General features: G+C 32.2%; 2 protein-coding genes across 5 annotated transcripts in view; both read right to left on the bottom strand.

Annotated features, from left to right (window-relative positions):
* Nucleotides 1-20,595, bottom strand: part of subdued (anoctamin 1) — a 52,329-nt gene that overhangs the window by 2,170 nt on the left and 29,564 nt on the right. For 3 of the 4 annotated variants that reach the window (XM_080168172.1, XM_080168173.1, XM_080168174.1), the window contains 17 exons: nt 20,172-20,238; nt 14,236-14,327; nt 13,550-13,629; nt 13,077-13,161; nt 10,439-10,539; nt 8,896-8,944; nt 7,973-8,116; nt 7,484-7,565; nt 7,022-7,109; nt 6,466-6,526; nt 6,205-6,266; nt 5,732-5,791; nt 5,016-5,097; nt 3,865-3,977; nt 3,181-3,290; nt 2,643-2,745; nt 168-239 (listed from right to left, as the gene is read on the bottom strand). In XM_080168172.1, the coding sequence (XP_080024298.1) occupies nt 168-239; nt 2,643-2,745; nt 3,181-3,290; nt 3,865-3,977; nt 5,016-5,097; nt 5,732-5,791; nt 6,205-6,266; nt 6,466-6,526; nt 7,022-7,109; nt 7,484-7,565; nt 7,973-8,116; nt 8,896-8,944; nt 10,439-10,539; nt 13,077-13,161; nt 13,550-13,629; nt 14,236-14,327; nt 20,172-20,238 (1,451 nt within the window). Of the gene's footprint in view, nt 1-167; nt 240-859; nt 885-2,642; nt 2,746-3,180; nt 3,291-3,864; nt 3,978-5,015; nt 5,098-5,731; nt 5,792-6,204; nt 6,267-6,465; nt 6,527-7,021; nt 7,110-7,483; nt 7,566-7,972; nt 8,117-8,895; nt 8,945-10,438; nt 10,540-13,076; nt 13,162-13,549; nt 13,630-14,235; nt 14,328-20,171; nt 20,239-20,595 lie in introns of those variants that run through there. The other variant, XM_080168175.1, reaches the window with a different exon arrangement.
* Nucleotides 15,948-18,958, bottom strand: LOC145325242 (uncharacterized). The gene is made up of 4 exons (XM_080168170.1): nt 18,520-18,958; nt 18,166-18,287; nt 17,254-17,835; nt 15,948-16,597 (listed from the first exon to the last, which is right to left on the bottom strand). Exons 1-4 carry the CDS (start codon nt 18,824-18,826, stop codon nt 16,091-16,093), a joined length of 1,518 nt encoding a protein of 505 aa, XP_080024296.1. The 5' UTR covers nt 18,827-18,958; the 3' UTR covers nt 15,948-16,090.

The following is a 20,595-nucleotide window of genomic DNA, read 5'->3' as shown; positions in this document are numbered from 1 at the left end:
CTCTATGTTAAGGCCCCGAAAGGTTGGGTCCAACCGAAGGGGTAAGGAAAAAAGAAAAAAACTACACCTTTCTTACAATTAATTTATTTTTAAAAATGAGTAGTGAGGGTTCCCTGCTTCGCTATGGACTTTAAGGTAAAGTTTATATATAACTTGCATTAACTGACCTAAAGGAAGACTATCTCTACTTCGTAATGAATGATGGCTTGTAGAACTTTTAGAGGTTATTTTACCTTCATCTAAAAATAAAAACAAAATTATTTTGATTATTAGGACAAAAATCTTTCTCTTATACAAAGCATTTTAATGCAATATAATCATACAACTACCACAGTTTTTATATTTGTTTATCAGTTCTTACATAAATTTAAAACAAGCATTTCTTTTAGAAAAAGCATTTATAAAACATTAGGTAACCAAAACAAAACAAAAAACTAATAAAATAGTAAGGGCAAGGATCAAAGATCAAACTATTTCTTTGGGTCAAAAAATTTCTTTTAACAAAAATTTCGAAAAGTGATTGGGGGGGGGGGGTGACCAAAACACATAGGAACTTAACAAAAAAAAGAGCTATATAACTGAAATTATGAATGGCAATTGCTTAAATGTAGTACAATGTGGAAATGTTAAATAATGGCAGCGCCAAAAAAACGCCGTTTCCATTTCTTTTGGCTTTCCACCCCATTTAAGAATTCTTTTGAATGTCCTTATATATTTATGGTATTTCGCGGGAGCGGCGGTTCCGCCGCCGTTACTTCACAGGTCCTCAGTGTATTTTAACAAAAAAGATAAAAATTTCAATAATCACAAAAAGGACAATTGGACAAAGTGTGAAAACGAAAAGCTTTTTATTAACTACCTGTTTTCAATAACAACATGCGATTCTATAAAAAAAATATTAGGTAATAAAATTCTGGTAAAAATTATCAAAAAAATAAAAATTTTAGAATATGATAACGGAACATATCTGACACATAAATTATTTATTACTAGCGGCTATGGCCCCCCCTAGAAGCCCCTAGATGCACTTAAGGTGGGAGGGGGAAAAGTCAAACCTCCCCATTTTCAACATGAGTTTTTTTGGGGGGGAGGTCATTTTTATTAGAAGGGTGGTGATACCCTCCCCCAAAATAGTTATAAACCTTTCCCAGGACCCATGAGAAGCTACCATGTAAAGGAGATCTTTAACGGTTCGGAACAGACAGACATCCTGTTATTTTATTATAAGGATATCTACCTGACAAAGTATCTGGTATATTAGGTACAGAGTTACTCTTGTGTAATTCTTTCTATCTATCTATCTATCTATATTAGTATGATATATCTCACCTGACCAAAGTATCTGGAATATTAGGTGCAGAGTTACTCTTGTGTAATTCTTTCTATCTATCTATCTATCTATATATACATATATCTATCTATATTAGTATGATATATCTCACCTGACCAAAGTATCTGGAATATTAGGTGCAGAGTTACTCTTGTGTAATTCTTTCTATCTATCTATCTATCTATATATACATATATCTATCTATATTAGTATGGTATATCTTACCTGACAAAGTATCTGGAATATTAGGTACAGAGTTACACTTGTGTAATTCTTTCTTTCTATCTATCTATATTAGTATGATATATCTTACCAGACAAAGTATCTGGAATATTAGGTACAGAGTTACTCTTGTGTAATTCTTTCTATCTATCTATCTATATTAGTATGATATATCTTACCAGACAAAGTATCTGGAATATTAGGTACAGAGTTACTCTTGTGTAATTCTTTCTATCTATCTATCTATATTAGTATGATATATCTTACCAGACAAAGTATCTGGAATATTAGGTACAGAGTTACTCTTGTGTAATTCTTTCTATCTATCTATCTATATTAGTATGATATATCTTACCAGACAAAGTATCTGGAATATTAGGTACAGAGTTACTCTTGTGTAATTCTTTCTATCTATCTATCTATCTATATTAGTATGGTATATCTTACCTGACAAAGTATCTGGTATATTAGGTACAGAGATACTCTTGTGTAATTCTTTCTATCTATCTATCTATCTATCTATACATATATCTATCTATATTAGTATGGTATATCTTACCTGACAAAGTATCTGGTATATTAGGTACAGAGTTACTCTTGTGTAATTCTTTCTATCTATCTATCTATCTATATTAGTATGGTATATCTTACCTGACAAAGTATCTGGTATATTAGGTACAGAGATACTCTTGTGTAATTCTTTCTATCTATCTATCTATATTAGTATGGTATATCTTACCTGACAAAGTATCTGGTATATTAGGTACAGAGATACTCTTGTGTAATTCTTTCTATCTATCTATCTATATTAGTATGGTATATCTTACCTGACAAAGTATCTGGAATATTAGGTACAGAGTTACTTTTGTGTAATTCTTTCTATCTACATTAGTATAGTATATCTTACCTGACAAAGTATCTGGAATATTAGGTACAGAGTTACTTAGGTGTAATTCTTTCTATCCATCTATCTATATTAGTATGGTATATCTACCTGACAAAGTATCTGGAATATTAGGTACAGAGTTACTCGTGTGTAATTCTTTCTATCTATCTATCTATCTATCTATATTAGTATAGTATATCTTACCTGACAAAGTATCTGGAATATTAGGTACAGAGTTACTCTTGTGCAATTCTTTCTCCTTCTTTAATCTCTCAGTTCGGATTATAATCTCCTTTGTAATGTATGCCTACAAGTAATATCAATGTGTGCCTTGACTAATGTATTGAAGTGGTGGAATAAACTAAATCGTTTTAAATTCCACCCCTGCATTAACAGAGAAAAATGTTATCATATCATTATCTTTATATACTCAATTCCATATTCAACAAGAAAACCAGAAGTATTTTTTGTTAATCTAAAAAATATAAAAAAAAACACCTTGGCGACCAGTGTATTGTTAATCTATCGTTGTTTAATTACCTTGCAAAAGTATGTCATTAAAGCAAGGATCTTAAGTGATTGGACACTGGACGTTTAAAATTCTTGGAGGATTAGTTTGAACACATTAGTATCATTAGTCAGGATTAACATAACCCCTTAAAAGCGGCGACCATAATTTGTTTAGACAAAAAAATTACTTTACAATTTTGAGTCGATAAGATATAAAATTAATATTGCTTACCTCTCTTCTGATCTTATATTTAAGACTGGCGGACATATCTGGAATAATAAGCTTGACTGTAACTATGGTCATGGCAACTATATTCTCAAACACAACTACAAACACCAACTGTACCAAGAAAGAATACTATGAATAGTTATGCAAGGATGATAATATTTACAAGCAGCAAAGCTCGAATGGCGTAACTGATTAACAGATAAGCAGAGTTAAAGAGTAGATGCAATTTAATCTTAACCAACAGAATGTTTAGATATAAAAGGTGGACAACATGAGATCTAGGGCAGGTGATCATTCAAAAAACAACTTTCGGACAAATATCTTTAATAACAACTTAGAAAATTACAATAGGTACGGATGGACGGATGTCTTTCCTGATAATAGTCAAATTTCACAAATATGACAATCAGACGAACGGACAGACAAATTTAAAAAACTTGAGGGACAAGACAAAAGACGATAAATTCGTGTACATTGTACAATGTATATCCCCAATGATAATGAGCAAAATTATCCCATCAATAGATTAAGTTATTGGTAAAAAAGTTTAGACACTGCTGTACTGGTGAGACCCAACCAATCAAGATTTGATAAAAATAACCAAAAGTTTTTATGACAACGAATGAGAAAGCATAGTTATAAAACTTTGGGTACCAGTACAATTTAAGATTGATAGAATTCTTTCCTTGGCGAACATGACATGATAGAAGACGAGACTTGGTTCATACTTGTTATCATGCCAGGGTGGAAGATTATAGTCAGGGTAGCGGCACAAACTTGTCTGTAGAGGATCCTCACTCCTACAAAAATAGCATACATTAAATTAAAACAATAGAGGGGGAAGGGGTTACAAAACTATATATCATCACCCCGTGGACAATGAGCTGACATTCTATTGGGCCTTTGAGTATCAGCCAATAGCTTTGGAAATGTTAACACAGCATAGTCAAAACCAAAGAAAAGGAAGCACTTTGCTGGCAGACGAAAAAGGTCCCCAACATTGGAACCAGGTAGTATAGTTGTCTGAGTTATGCATCTATTCATAAACATTTATTGCTTAACTAAATTCACTATTCTATTAATTTCATAGGTAATTCTCTAGTCCAAATAAAAGATTTAAACTACTCCTAATGGCAAAAAGCGCTTCAAATTTAAATAACTTAATAAAAATAGTTAATAAGTTCTTAACTGTTAATAAGCAATTTATTTTCTTCTAAGACTGCGCTATGAAGGATGGTATAAAAAGTTTTATTACACCACTTTAAATATATCAAAACTTGCGAAGCATCATTTAAACTTTCAGCAATATCTTATTAGAAGAGAATGAAATATGTAGCCTTCCCTCTAAGCAGAGGAAATATATTATAAGAGGAAAGTATTATAAAAGGGCAGAAAACATATATGTACATAAATATTAAATAATTTATAAATATCAGCATGTCTGTCTGTATGTGTGTGATAAGCAAAGCATATATTTAACCTTTACTAGGGGCACTTTTTGGATGGGGAAAAATCGACTTTCCAATTTTAATATTAGTTTTAAAAAGAAAACATAACAAACAAAGTTGGTGGGGGAGCATTTTTTCTAGGGGGGATTTCTCTTAGTAGGGTGGAGAAACCCTTCCCCAAATAGTTATAGACATTCCCTGGTCTCTTAAAAGCCTAAAAACTTCTAAGGTATCAGTTCAGCAGTTAGCGAGATACTACATAAACAGACAGACAGACATTCTTTTACTTGTATAAAAGAATACATGGTTTAATCTCGGAGGGGGGGGGGGGGCGGGGAGGTTCATTGGGAGTCATTTTATGTTAAGTATCATAACATAAAAGTTAGTTACCTTAATTCATAGTATGAAAGTGTAAAGTTGACATAACCATTTAATGATCCGTCCTCACTGTAATGAGCTCTATATACCATCTGTGCAGTGCATGAAACATTTAGTTTTAGTATTCTTATACAGAATCGGAAAGAGCAGGTATAAGGATGACAAAAATTCAAATACGTCTAAATTGAAAAGCTACTAATTGGTTCACCCCTAGACAATAAGAGAAAGGAAGTAGAGTTGATAGGAATTCTACCCCAAGAAATTTAAAAAGCTTCCTTGAAAGGCAAAACCAATTTGGACCAACAATGTCCTAGTTATTTAAATTCAAACAAAAAATCCTTACTTCTTTATATGATAGGATAAAAAAAGTTGAAAAATGGGTTTTGCAACCGGCAAACCAGGTTATGAAACTACCAAACTATGTCAATATCTTTTTCTGTCCTTTTCCAATGATATAATTTTTGGAATAAATATACCTATAATTTTTTTTCTGATTTATATCCTTTTGTGAATGTTAAAGTTATAAATCTGCATATTACATAGATTTTCGTGTACTTAGACTGTCATATGTCAAACAGGTATCTGTTATGACACAGTAATTCGATGTTTAAGTTAGATAATGTATGGGGAAAATCATAATACCAAAATAGTACAACTATAGACAAACTAAACATTATACTAGAGTAGCTACGATACTTAAAAATAGAATAAAAAACCAATGTTTCCCTTTGGTATGAATTCACTTGTAAAGGCAATTATAAAAGCATTTGTGATCACAGCAATTCTTCCTAAAATAAAATAAAATTTAGTGGCAAGGTTATTATGAATATTATATAATTCAAAGAGTAAAGTATTGTATTGGTTTGTTGATACTAGGTACTACTGTTTATCAATATAAATTGAAAATTAAAGATATCATGAATTAGTTTCACTTGGCGCTAGCATCAACTGACTATCAAATGCCTCTAGAAAGTCATACTAACAAAGAAAAAAAGACTCAAAAATTCTGCATATCCTGATGTATTAAGATGTATTATCTGTATTGATTCTTCTTTTTAAAGGGGACATTGGACTGTAAATTACACTGGTACCTAAAGGTTCATACACCTTATCTTAAAAATTTCGGGTACTTTTATTGCATTTTGATTGAGTAGTTCCAAACTTGTAGAGTCCAAACTTTTCAACCAATAATTAAAATTACCTAATGTTTCTAAAATATCAAACCATATTCCTATATCTCGCACTTTTTGAGCAACAGGACGCCTGAAAAAAAATTATATTTTTACAATTAATGTACCTACTTTTTTTCATTCTCATTTAAATGGAGTTTGGCCAAGGTAATATTAAAATTATTCGACGAATGCATAAAAAACAACAATTGGAACTTCCATAAGTAGGGACAAACGGACAAAGTGAGTTATAGCGCAGATGTTGAGTTGTCATACAAAAAATATTTGTTTACCTATGAAGTACTAACAACTTCTTGGCATCTAATCGCATCTCCAAAATATTGTTCAGAAATGCTAAAAATAAAAAAATGTATTTGTTATATGGAAATTCATTTATTGATTTATTAACCATAGTTTCATAATGTTGTAGGATGAGACACTTTTGCATAGCTACTAAGAACATTCAAACTTTAATGTCTAAGCACATAGTATACAAGTTAGTACACTACGCTTTGATTGGGAGTAACCAAGTTCAAGTCCCTCCATAGACTTTGCACTTGGTTGACATATGCTGTTACAATTTGTAAAATTGTAATTACGCAACCTTCCCTGCGATGCCCTAAGGTTTAATTGTAAGAATGGAGAATTAGGAAGTAAGGGTTCTACCTATCAAGTAACTTATATCTTGCTTTCCCTTGTCCATGCTCCTTATTCATATGAGAGTGCCATTAATACGGGTGGCTTAATATGGAACACCTGCCAAAACTTAGGGTGATGTAACAATTGAGTAGCTTCCACGAGAATTGTGGAGATATTATAATGTAAGAGATAAAAAAAGTTCTTATTTACCCAATAACGGGGCCAGTGGGAAGGCACAAACAAAAATGGTGATAAATCCATATTGAATAACCATCTCCAAATACTCGTAAAATAATCCCTAAAAATAGTAGTTTTAGATATAAAGATGGAATTAACTCATAAATATGTAAAACTTTCAATCAAAGGCTTAGATACATTTTTATTAATAGCAGGCTAGTCGGCAGTTTCCGGAGCAAAAACTTTTTTATAGAGAAAAAACGTATTTTTGATGCTATTTTATATTAGGTTTGGTAAAGCAACTCGCAGGTATAAAGCCCCGCAGGATTTTTAAGGTATATTAATGAAAATATAGGCAAGTCTAGAGTTAAATATGATTTTATTTTAAAATATTGAAATTTAAGTTCCTGGCCCACAAACAAAATCTTTGACTTTAAACTAATTACTACTATGAGTCTTAATATTAAATATTGGTCGGTCCAGCAATCTTCTCACCTGATGTCCCCATTCAACTAGTTTAAAGTCTCTGACATACTGCGGTGTATTTTCTTCTTTTGTCTTTTCTTGATTCCATGATCTATGGTAAAATGGTAATTTGTGTATTTTAGACTTCAACAAAGCATTTCTTAGTTTAATAGATTTGTCCTAAAGAAAAATGTAATGAAAAAAGTCAATACCTAGACGATAATTTGCTGTACAAACTCAATGATGAATAGCAAAATTACCCCTTCTGAAGATTAAAAGTATTTGTTGAAATTGTATCAAGTCAAATTCAATAAAAGTTTTTAGTCCAACAAAAAAGAAAACGTGATTGTAAAACCAGTGTAAACTACAGTCCAATGTAGCCTACCTCCCTAGAGGAATCTAATAGTTGTAAAAAAATCAATTTTGTTTACCTAATTTAAATGGTAGCAACATTTAGCCAAATTTCAATTTTTAATTTACCAAACATTTGATGAACAAACAATGATTACACTTACTCACCTTAGTTTGACCAGGTTGACTAACTTCCAAAGCAGCGGCATATAATATTCAACAATAGAGAGTAGAAACTGTTTTCCAAAGAATATGATACCAAGCTGAACACAAAGCTCCATAAAACAACCTCCAGGCGAACATTCTTCTTGTCTAAACGTTTATTTAATCACTTAAATAGGTAAAATTTCTGAATAAAAATAAAGATTTTTATATTCAATAATCTTAACTGATAATAATATGATAATTCTCGCAAAACACTGAACCAACATGGTTCTCCTTTTCAGTGAAGCTTCTTATAGGTCCTGAGATGGTTTTAGGCTATTTCTTTTTAAAAACAAGTCTCGGTATGGTTTTAGGCTATTTTTCTGCCCTTCAATACACCTTAGAATATGGAGCCTCAAGATGCTAGGGGCGAACCCGCTAGTAGTTAGTTAAGGTAAGATGTCTTTGTCTATAGTTTTCAAAAGTTGCGCTTTTTTACAATAAGTGTCTTTCAGTCCACCCGATTTAACAGATAAATATTTTCGTTAATTCAGGCATGTTAGAATTTCCCAATCAGTACAATCAGGGGTTGCTATTCAGCCAATTGATTCCATTTGAAATTACCGACCTATCTTTAAATCTTTGTTAAAATGTAGGTATGTTTTCACTTTCACAAAACAAACATAAATTTTTATCAAAAAGTTAAAACAAATCAAATGTCTAATAAAATAAAACTTTTCTTTATGTAAATTCATCTCATACATAAATAAAGGTTTGTGTTTCAACATTTAGAAGCGAAGATATCTTTCCAGAGAAGGAGACTTGTAATGAACGAGGGCAAACAAACTTATGCACCTTCCAGATGGGAGGTTACGCAATTTTTAAAATAAATATAATATATTTCTGAAATATATAATTTTGTTGAAGTTTTTTTTGTGTGAAATTACCTGTAACCAAAAAGCTTGTGGTATTTACCCGGTCTTCCAATATATTGACCTACATAAAAAAGTAGTTTAATCGTCAATTCAAACAATAACCATTTTCAAACACGACGATCTAATAAATAATCCCACTATAATTTTATAACTTACAGTAACAAAACATTTCATAATGTTAAGAAATAATTATTATGGATAAAATTGGACTACTATGTAAATCCATACTAATAATCGTAAAAGAAATGACAATCCAAGGCACTTTTCACTAATCGGCTTCGAATTCTTCTCAAAATATTGGCGGATGCGACAGAAACGGATTCGAACTGCAGATGAAACTGAACTAAGAGTACATATTTTTATGGATTGGGGTTCTGACTTTTTTTCTCCAAAAAATTGGCGGATTCATTATAAACAGATTCGGATAACCATCTCTCAATATAATAAAACTAGTAACTTCGTCCCATCATCGAGGGTAGCGCGGAAAGGTTTGGGAAAATAGCCTAAAACCTTTCCAAGAAAAATATAAAGCTTCCCTGGAAAGTAAAACCCATAATATTATTAAAGCACTAAACAACTAGTTTTGTATTTCTTTCAAGTTTAGTTTACTCTATTCAAAAAGATTGTCAGAATATGACACGAAACAAAAAGTTTTGACTTAGAAAGTTAAAATTCATAACTTTATAAGTCTCTTTAATATGGGCACAACCAAAGAATACATTTTTGTTTGAAAATAACTTTCAAGTTGCACATACGACTAATTAAAGTTTGCCAAGCGTTGGTTAAAAACACAAGCACTCACTTAACAAAGTTCTATTAAAACCAGGGAAACGAGGATTGGTCGTTAAAAAATAAAATAATACTCCAACCTCAATAAATATCATATCCTATTATATAAAGTAGTAAGCTTTTTTCTGTCTATAGCGAAGGATCTCACTAACCACTGAACTGATGTGGTTCTCCTTTACAGTGAAGCTTCTTAAAGGTCCTGAGGTGGTTTTAGGCTATTTTTGCCCTTCCATATCCCTTTGAATATAGAGCCCCTAGATGCTAAGGGCACAGTCGCTAGTTTAAGATAATGAAATTACTAAAACCACGAATTCAATGCACAAACCTGTAAAGCCCTAAAGAAATAAGACATAAAATAAAAGACAAAATGAAATAATTTACATAACACCTTATATTTTTTCTTTTCTTCACGTCTATCCACTCCGGGGGGGACATAAACCTTTACCCAAGCTTCAAAGTACAAACCCGCGGCATAAGAGTAAATTAATGATGCCTGCTTCATGTCTGGTTCGAGTCTAAACCACTTGTCACTAATTGCAAGAATGTATTGGCCCGTAAACAGGCGCAAACCATAACAATGCACAGTTAAGACTTAAAGCCATGGTAGTGCAATCAAAGAGTTTGCTGTATGTTTGATGTTAGAGTATTGCATCATCCCATTACAAGCGAATGATGCTTTATGTTCTCTAGATGAACATTTGAAATGGAAGGAGAATCTCGGCGCCAATGAGGTTATTATAGATAAGCTTTACTTATAAGTTCCCACCTTTGATGAAAGCAATGTAGAATATTGAGAAGTAATAATTCACAAACTGGAACAGATAAATTTTCAGGGCCAACGAATCGTCAAATTCAGTCTGGGTTCGTCTAAAACAATAAATACCTAATCATTAACAGTGGGATGTATGTCTGTGCTGTCTGTGCGTCATTTAAGATCTCTAAAATGACTTGTTTGAAGTAAGTAAAATTTTCATCTTAAAGTTGGATCTTGAAAAGTTTTCATCTAAAAGAAAATCTAGTATAGCAATTTATATAAAAGTAATAGGATGTCTGTCTGTCTGTGTGCGTGTGTGATTGTAGCGAAGGATCTCGCTAACCACTGAACTTTACAATGGAGCTTCTTGTACGACCAGAGAAGGCTTAGGTATAACTTTTTAGTTGGGGAGTACCTCCATCCTCCAAATAGAAATCACAATTGGAAATAAAAATACCCACCCAAAAAAAGCTTATGGGTTGTAGCCGCTATAAAAATAAAGCATGTAAGTAAAGATAAACCTAAGTTGAAATAAATCTACCTACACACTTAATTATAATCATAATAATTTAGTAATCTGATATCTTCATTAAAAAATAATATATTTTCTCTTATCCTTTTTCCAATTATAAAAATAATAGGTAATATTTTAATAATATTTTTCTTTTCATACTTTTCCATCATCATAAAATTTTTATTTGTAAAGAAATATTTTTTAGAAGATCTCAATTAGGTAATTATTTTATAATAATGAACAAAAGAATTTCTATAAAAGTTTTTGATTTATCTTAGTATCGGATTTTTTGTAGTTAACAAAAGAAACATCTTGTGGTCATCTAAATCGAATGAAGGTATAAGCTACAGATACAAGGTTGCATCTAAACAAATTGAGCTTAATCTTTGGCAGGGTGGTTTAAAGATCTTAAAACCCGAAAGTCAAAGCATCTCAATTTTTATGCCAAGCCTGCTACATCTCCTAAACCATGCCCGTCTATATCCCTCTTCTTCCCTGGGTATACTACTAAAATTTTACAAAGTTGACATCAATTTTTTACTTAACAATTTTGGTGTAAAGACACTACAAAAAAATCGCAAATTTTTAAAACTCCTCTACCCAGGATCAACCAAAATATACTTTGACAAAACAGTACAATTTTTGAAAAATCTAGAATTAAACAAAAACACAATGCTTAAAACATTAATTGCTTCTTCTTTTTGGGCAAAGAGGTTTACAAAAAATCAGATACAAATTTTAGCAGATAACTCACTTGTAACTTTGTTCGATTTACTTGAACACAGAATAATAGGAGATAGAATTATGCTTTTACCGACTATTCGTTCTGACATTCATACTTTAATACAAGATAGTAGACTAGTTAAAAAACTTCAATCTTATGTAGAAGTAATAAGTAGTAAACAAAATATATTATGCCTAGATACAATTGACCAAAAGAAATTAAGTAAGATAAGATTACCTCTTATAAATGTTAATGATTTTAAGCCTTCCATTTTATCATTGCATTTTAAATGGTTGCAGAGAGAAAAATACGATCAACATGCCCCAAGTATTAAAACAAGGAAAAGAGATGGTCTTTATTTTCCAGATATTGAAAGTTTTGAAAACAGTTTTAAAAAAGTAATGTCATTACCTTTAATTTTGCATTATAAATCTTTCTTAGTAGAACAGCTTAATAGAACCCTTGTAAGCAGAAAAAAGTTAATGCATTTTGGCTTACTTGACAATGCTATTTGTCCAAAATGCAATGCAGAATCAACAACCGAACATGGGATTTTTTATTGCTATTTTGCTAAGTACTTTATTCATGCATTGGCACTATTTCTAGACCAAAAATATAATGATGGGAATCCAGAATTCATTTTTTTAAAAGAAAACTTTTTCCTTTTTAACATCATTTATCCTCAATTCAATGATAAAGATTTTCTTCAAATTTCAACAATCATTTTAGTAGCCAAAGACAGAGCATTGAAATCTAGCAAGGACGAAGCTATAAAAAAATGGACTGTTAATAATTGCTACTCTCAAACTCTTTTTGTTGCCCAATTTGCCATAAAAATTTTAGAAAAAACTTCTTCATATATTAACATTGCATCTGAATTTTTGAATTTTCTTTTACAATATAAAGATAATATTACTTACTTTCAAACCTAAAAATGTTTTTTTTCCAATGAAGTAAAATTTTAACTATTAATACAAACAAAATATTAAACATATTGTTTCATTAATGCGAAATATTTTACTGTATTTTTATTATAAAAAAAATCCAAAAATATTATAGTTTATTTCATGTTCTTTGTAATTATATTGAAATAAATTAATTTATAAATAAAAAAAAAAAAAGAAGCACAATAAAAAGGAGAATGAACAAAGCAACAAAACAAAATATTGAATACCTAGATATTCAACAAAAAAAAAAGAGAGATATCTAAGAAAATCATGAAACCTTTGAAAAGCATGACCGAATAAATAAGATTTCTCCCTTAGCGTTACAGACATTTCGAATGAAAGAGTCGCTTCCCTACAAAACATAGTAATAGGTCTGTCAAAGTTATAATATAGTCTATAAAATTCGATGAATTTACAGACTGATGCGCGAGGCTAATCTACTGACAAATAGTTAGTTCAACATACCTTAGTTCTTTTTCCGTCAGCCAGTAGGCTACTTGCTCATATATCCAGTTGAATATTAAAATCAATATTAAATTGATTCCAGCACCTAAAATTTATTATAAGTTCATTATTTTTCCTCTAAAACAACAACATAAAACACTTATTCCCAACAAAAATTGACAATAACATTTTTATCAGTCGATGAAAAATAACATTTTATCAAACAGGCTTCACCTAACAACTTTTAGAGAAATACAAGTTTTTATCTAATTTTCATCTTATAGATTTTTATATAAAGAAGAAAGGTTTTTTTGTCAGAAGCCAAAGATCTTATAAAACAATGGTCTTAATTAGTTATACTTTTCAGGGAAGCCTTGGGGTGGTTTTAGGCTATTCTCTTCAATTAAAACTAGATGTTAATATAAGAACCATTCAACAAGCTCTTAACATGACAACATGATATGAAAGCGTAGCTTCTAAAGAACAAACTATACCTGTCATTGAAATGAATAATGACCAATTTCCTCTGATTGTGCTGTCATGAATTGTAGCCAAAGCAACCACCATACTCATTCTAAATTAGTCATTACTTGCAGCAAACATAAATTTTATAATCAATAATACAAAGAAGAACGAAGTCTGTCCGTCTGAAGATTAAGATCTCGGTAATCGCTCAATCGGCACGGTTGTGCTTCTCAGGGAATAAAATTACTGTTCCTGTATTGCGGTGGGCCAACCAAGTAGACAACTAATTTTTAAAAATAATATCTTACAAGTCTTAAAATAGAGAAAATCTTTGAATTAAAAGAAATTATTAAAAGCTAAAATAAATACTTCCAAGCTTTACTTATTTTGTGGAAAGTGGAGGATAAGGTACCAAATAATGCCACGGTCGTAGCGGTCATGCGTCTTGAGTCATATTGGAAGGGTGACGCAAATTTTAGATCTCAGTTTTCGCTATTTGATTTACTATTTTTCTCTATAAGATAAAAGCGATGCTTGCTAGATTATCTAATTTGCTATAATATAAAGAAAAATTTTTCTCTAATCGCCAAACCTGGGGTCTGAAATTTGCATCACCCTTCCAATCTGAAAGTAGGGAAGAGAATAAGGGATGGGGTAGAAACGGTTATCATAATGTTTTATCTTCTCGACTTTAAGTTAAACTCTATCTGCGTACCTGTATAGAATGACCGCAAATACCGCTGCGCAAGCCAACATGATCAGACAAAGTACAGAAGTCCAGGAGACCATTATTCCTGGAAGCTTCATCTACAAAGATTATTTTTGGTGTTTAAAAAAAACTTAAAACTGGATCAAGTAATTGATAAATTGAACTTTGTAGATCAAAAATAAAATACACAAAATCCTATTCTGACATACAAAGTTCCTTCAAATGATATATTTTTTCGTAAAATTTTAGGTAATCTACAGGGTGTTTTTTTTTAATAAGTTAAAAGTATTGATTAATTTAACCCACTTGCCATTGACAGAAATGAATAATCTATATCTTAAATTCTTCATTGATGTGGGACATTTTGTATGAGAAAAAAATATTTGGCGATTTTCAACAAATTCTGCCTTAAAAACCGGTTTGTCTAAAGTACTTATTTTTGGAAGATTTTTGGATCATGACTAATTTAAAGGGTTTGCAAAAATGCGTACATTTTTAAAAATCAAATAGCGCGGCTTGTGTTAATAGTAGAAAAATGTTATGCATATCGTTAAAATCGTTATAAACACTAGTTTTTAGGTGTTTAAGAACTATTCCTGTGCTACGTATAGTTAAGGAGCTACGTGTTAAAATGTCCCAACTTACTTAAAATTTATAACACTTCTCACATTTTCCAATGTAGCTTCTATACTACAAATAGCCTGTATGTGTTACATATATTTCCAAAAACTAGAGTTTATGACAATTCTAACGGTATGCGTAACATTTTTCTACTATTAACACAAGACGCGCCATTCGATTTTTAAAAATGTACGCATTTTTGCACAATCTTTAAATTCGTCATGATCAAAAAATCTTCCAAAAATAGGTACTTTGGAAAAACCGGTTTTTAAGGCTGAATTTGTTAAAAATCGCCAAATATTTTTTTCTCATACAAAATGTCCCACATCAATGAAGAAATTAAGATATAGATTATTAATTTCTGTCAATGGCAAGTGGGTTAAATTAAGCAATACTTTTAACTTATTAAAAAAAACACCCTGTATAATACAAAGTAGAATGATGTCTGTCCGTCCGTCCGTCTGAAGCTTAAGATCTTGGTAACCACTGAACCAATTGGGTTCTACTCTTCAGGGTATATACCTATTGGTCCTGTGGTGGTTTTAAGCTATTTTCTTGGGGGACACCCCAAACCCCCCCCCCAAAATGAAAATTTTCCCCCCCAAAAATTTTTTTTTGTATTTTTATTCTAATTTTAATGTTTTTTAAGTTTTTATATAATTTTATATATGTTTTAAATTTTTTATATCTTTTTATATTTTTTTATACTTTTAATTTTTTTTTCTTCTTTTTAAATTTCTTTTCTTCTTTTCAACTTTGTTTTTTCAAATTCAAAAAGATTGTAAAACCTTCTTTCTCCTGTAGGGGCAAAGCCCCAAAAAGGCTAATGGCAAAGAAATTTTTAAAAACATTAAAAAAGAGAAAAAATTCGAAGGGTTACGACAAACGTAAGAGTCCCAAACGTCAGAGTGGAAAAACATCAGAGTGGACAAACGCAAGAGTCCCAAACGTCAGAGTGGGACAAACGTCAGAGTGGGACAAACGTCAGAGTGGACAAACGCAGGATTTTTGGGACAAACGTCAGAGTGGACATTTTATAAGTAAAACGTATGAGTCTCGATTTTATAATCATTACCATATAAAAAAAAACATTTATATTTTTACTTTTTTTCATATTTATTTAACAACTGTGTTAGAACGAAAATTTTACACCCTTTCAAATATATCACATATATATTATAAAGTTTAAATATTGGCATACCCAAATTTTTAACAAACATAATTTTTGTGCAGTGGAATATTACTCATTAATAACGTCATGGTTGTAGTATCCCACAATTGTTTGCATAAATATGACAGGGCTGACATCCTCGTCATATTTCTCTACTATGCTTGCCAGCTCCTTCCTTCGCATATTTGTGTAGGTGTTTCTTGCACTGCTTTTGGTTGTCTCGTTATTTTGAGGTCCTAGTAGCGCGTCCCTGAGCTTTAAATTGGCTGTTGCTTCTTCTGCTTGCAAACGAGCTACTACAGTCCAAGTACCTGAATTTGCAGGCAATGCTGATGATAAACCATAGTTATATCCTTCAGCAGAATTTGTAGTAAGAAACTCATCATTGATGACAGCATCATGCTTGTTCCATAAAGTATGTGGGAATCTTGGTTGGTTTCTTATTCCGGTCCTCCCATTTATGGCTCCAACGAAATTCTTGTCAAAGTACTCAATAAATTCATCAACTTCGTCTTTTTCTTCTGGCCAAGCTGGTTCAAGTTCTTTAATCTTCTTCTCTACAACAGTATCACGAATCTAAATAAATATAAATTTGAGAAAAAAAATTAAATGTAAATTTAAAACTATCTTATTGGTTATGCCTAACATTGTTTTGCGCCCCCCCCCCCCCCAAACATAACAATGACTCTGGACAAGCACAATATTTTCTTTATAATTAGGTTAGGTTAGGTTATAGGCTAGGGGGCCGAGCGCCCGCGGCTAGGCAGGCTAGGGGGCCGAGCGCTGCGGCTAGGTAGGCCAGGGTGCTGAGTGCTGCAGCCAGAGTCATTTTCTTTATGATTAGGTTAGGTTAGGTTATAGGCTAGGGGGCCGAGCGCCCGCGGCTAGGCAGGCTAGGGGGCCGAGCGCTGCGGCTAGGTAGGCCAGGTTGCTGAGTGCTGCAGCCAGAGTCATTTTCTTTATGACTAGGTTAGGTTAGGTTATAGGCTAGGGGGCCGAGCGCCCGCGGCTAGGCAGGCTAGGGGGCCGAGCGCTGCGGCTAGGCAGGCTAGGGTGCTGCAGCCAGAGTCATAGTTTTGTCAGGAGGTTGGGGGGGGGGGGGGGAGGGGTAGGGTGGTATTAAAATTTTTGTTTTTTTTTCTTTTGTTCAAATAAATTGAGGTCAATATATTGAAATTAATTGTTTACACCTAAATTACTTTGTTTATAAATTCAATACTGTATAACTTTACCTTATGAATATCATCTATTGGCACCAGAGAAAGAGCCCATATGTACCGGATTAGTATCTGAAACTCCTTACAATTTTGATACAGAGAGCCAAGACCAAGCTCATTGACACAGTGAGCCCTAAGTGCACGTTTGAAATGAGTGTCACATCCATACACTGGAACTCCTGGGTAACTGATCTTAATGGCTTTTCTGATATTTATCTCAAAATCGCAATGGAATCCGCTGGATGGAGCTGCTACTCCCTTAGACATCAGGAAGGAAAAGACTCTGGCATAACTTGCCAGCTCCTTGTTTGGAAGGAAAGCAAACAGAGCTGGTAAATACACCCCACTTGGCATTTTTGCTGTTATAATAAAAAGTTGATAGAAAAGAGATTTCCGTACAACCTCAAAAGTTCCATCGCCAATCCAAGACTCTGCCCTGTTTAACATCTCCAGTTGGTTTGGGCTACAAAAGATTAAAATCTTTTTCTCAGTTCCATACTTGTCAACAATAGACTCTTCTAATTGAAGAAATTTATCTCCAGCCACTGTCTCCTTGAGAATCTCAGGTACAGTCATTGTAGACCAATCTTTAGCTTCCTAGAAAACAAAAATATTAATCAAGCTTTTTATAGAATATTATTTTTAGAAGTTAGGTTAGGCCAAGAAAAGGATACACAAATAATCTAGGCTTTTAAACCATATTTCTAATGTATATTAGGTTAGATATAAACACATTTGAGCACGCTCATAACAGGTTTGATGTCAATACTTATACTATGGTTAGGACTATTAAGTAAAATTCAATAAAGAAATCCTAAATTGTGTAATTCTCCTTTCACGCTTAGTGCACACAATTGAATTTTATAGGACACAGTGCTATGTACTTGGGGATATATTTTGCTTTGTTTACAGTTAAACTATGATTACCTTTGGTATCGCAAGATTCTCACGTCTCGCTCGAATTATATTCTTCTTAATGTTGGCACTTGTTTTCATCATCATAATTCCATCCATACCAAAATTATTAAGAATGTTCATGCTCAAGTTTCCTGAAAAAAATATATATAGCTTTAAAAAAAATGAACAAGGATGATATTATTTATAACGCCAAAGTCATGAAACGTTAGTACAAACATTAACAGATTGACGGACTGGTGGACAGACAGGCCCTATTTATAGAAAAGCTTTTAAAAATATTATATGTACGATTATGATCATTTAACTATTAATTATAAGAATTTCCTTCAAAACAATTTGATATTTACAAAGTAATTTGCCTACCTAAAACATTTTTAGGAGTTTCCAATGTTGTTGCCGCAGTTTGGATGGCTTCTTTTACGATTTTGTCAACTTCTTTTTTAGCAAGGTCGCTGTCATGAGAGTGGTATCCATTGAGTTGCACAAGCTTATCTGTTTTAATATCAACAGAAGCAGCTGCGTTGCAGTTATGTGTTTTATGCAGTACACATTTGTAGAATGTTCGGTTTTTCGTAGCACCACGTTTCCTGTATTGAAAGTTATCCGCATCATGGAGGTGTTTTCCTCCCTGCTTTGCCTGGGAGTACCTGGCAGGGTACGGCGGCTGCATGGCTATCGGCTCACAACAAAATCTCTCACGTCTGATTGTTACCAAAGACAAAACACGAATAAGATGTCATTCAAAATTGGAAGATTTTTATAAAATATTTGAAAGATTTTTTGCAAAAAATTAGAAGATTTTTTGTCATATAATTAAAATAGCATAGACTCTGATGTTTTACTTAAGCAATGTCCACTCTGACGTTTGTCCACTCCGACGTTTGTCCCACTCTGACGTTTGTCCACTCTGACGTTTGGGACTCTTGCGTTTGGGACTCTTGCGTTTGTCCACTCTGACGTTTGGGACTCTTACGTTTGGGGTAGGACCGAAAATATAAATGAATATAAATAAATATAAACAGATATAAACAAGTTATAAAGAGATATAAAGAGATATAAAATGTTATAAAGAGTTATAAAAAGTTTAAAAATACAGAAAATATCTAAGAAAATGTAAAAAAAAAAATTTTTAATTCTCCCCTGAACCTTTAGGGAAAAGCCCCTAGAGGCTAGGGGCGAAGCCGCTAGTCTATAATACAAAGTAGAATGATATCTGTCCGTCCGTCCATCTGAAGCTTAAGATCTCGGTAACCACTGAACCGATTGGATTCTACTCTTCAGGGTATATACCTATTGGTCCTGTGGTAGTTTTAGGCTATTTTCTTGGGGGGTGGGACACCCCCAACCCCCCAAAAAAACAAAAAAATCCCCCCCTTATTTTTTTTGCAGAAGATTTCCTTGGTTCTTATATGAATTTCACCTTATTTTTTTTTATCACCTCTTGAGGCAAAGCCCCTAGAGGCTAGGGGCGAAGCCGCTAGTATCTAATAATTCAGTAAGAAGTATGTATAAAAGTATAATAAGATATCTTTTTTGCTTGGATATCTTAACCAGAGTAGAAAGTTTTATTTCTTAAAATGCGGGTATACTAATTACCTTCTTGCACACAAAAGCTATAGAATATTCTGCAGAAAAAAAGTCAAGGAACATTAAATGAACAAGTAGCGAAATATTGTTAAAGGTGGAAAATTATGGACAAAAGTAGGATAAAAATTAGATTGTTAATTAAACTGATACCCAAAGTTTTATAATCACGTTATAGTTAAAAAACTTGGGTACATATGTTTACATTATAATTGGTTGGTTCCAAACTAGAAATGTTATAACTTTTAAACCCTAATCTGAAGGAGTAATTTTGTTTATGACTATTTGGTATGTATATCAATTTATCGTCCATTGTCTTATCCTCTAAGATCCCTTTAAATCAAACATACAAAAAAAAGTTGTGCAGTTATAAGACCACCCAAATGGGCAAATTGTAGAATAGATTCGCAACTAACAAGGATGGTGGTTACCTTCCAAAATGGCGGAGATGGTTCACTTGTTTGTGTTATGAAATTCACTGTCTTTGTTTCCACATTTCTGTAATAGAAAAGAAAAAAAATAAGATACATAAACAGAAAAAAAGATAGCTTATGATAGATTTATACGAAATTCAATTGTTTATATGTAAATAGCTAGTATTATTTTATATCATTTGTGAAACTTGTAAATATATCAAAAAATTTAATGAAAATTGGGCCGAAGGACAGTCAAGATTGACTTTAAAGGCCCTGTAGTACAGTTACCCTAATTATGTCAATGTAAATAAATATATCTATAAAAATTTATGTAACTTAAAATGTATTTAATTATTTGTAAAACTAATCTGTAATTTACTGCTAATAAATCATATCATATATGACAAATGAAATGAAAAAAAAGTGTTGCCCCCAAACG

This window comes from Acartia tonsa, chromosome 7 (genome assembly GCF_053477335.1).
Source record: "Acartia tonsa isolate MP-2025a chromosome 7, ASM5347733v1, whole genome shotgun sequence".
NCBI lineage: Eukaryota > Metazoa > Arthropoda > Copepoda > Calanoida > Acartiidae > Acartia > Acartia tonsa.
This window is presented reverse-complemented; position numbering and strand designations above follow the sequence as displayed.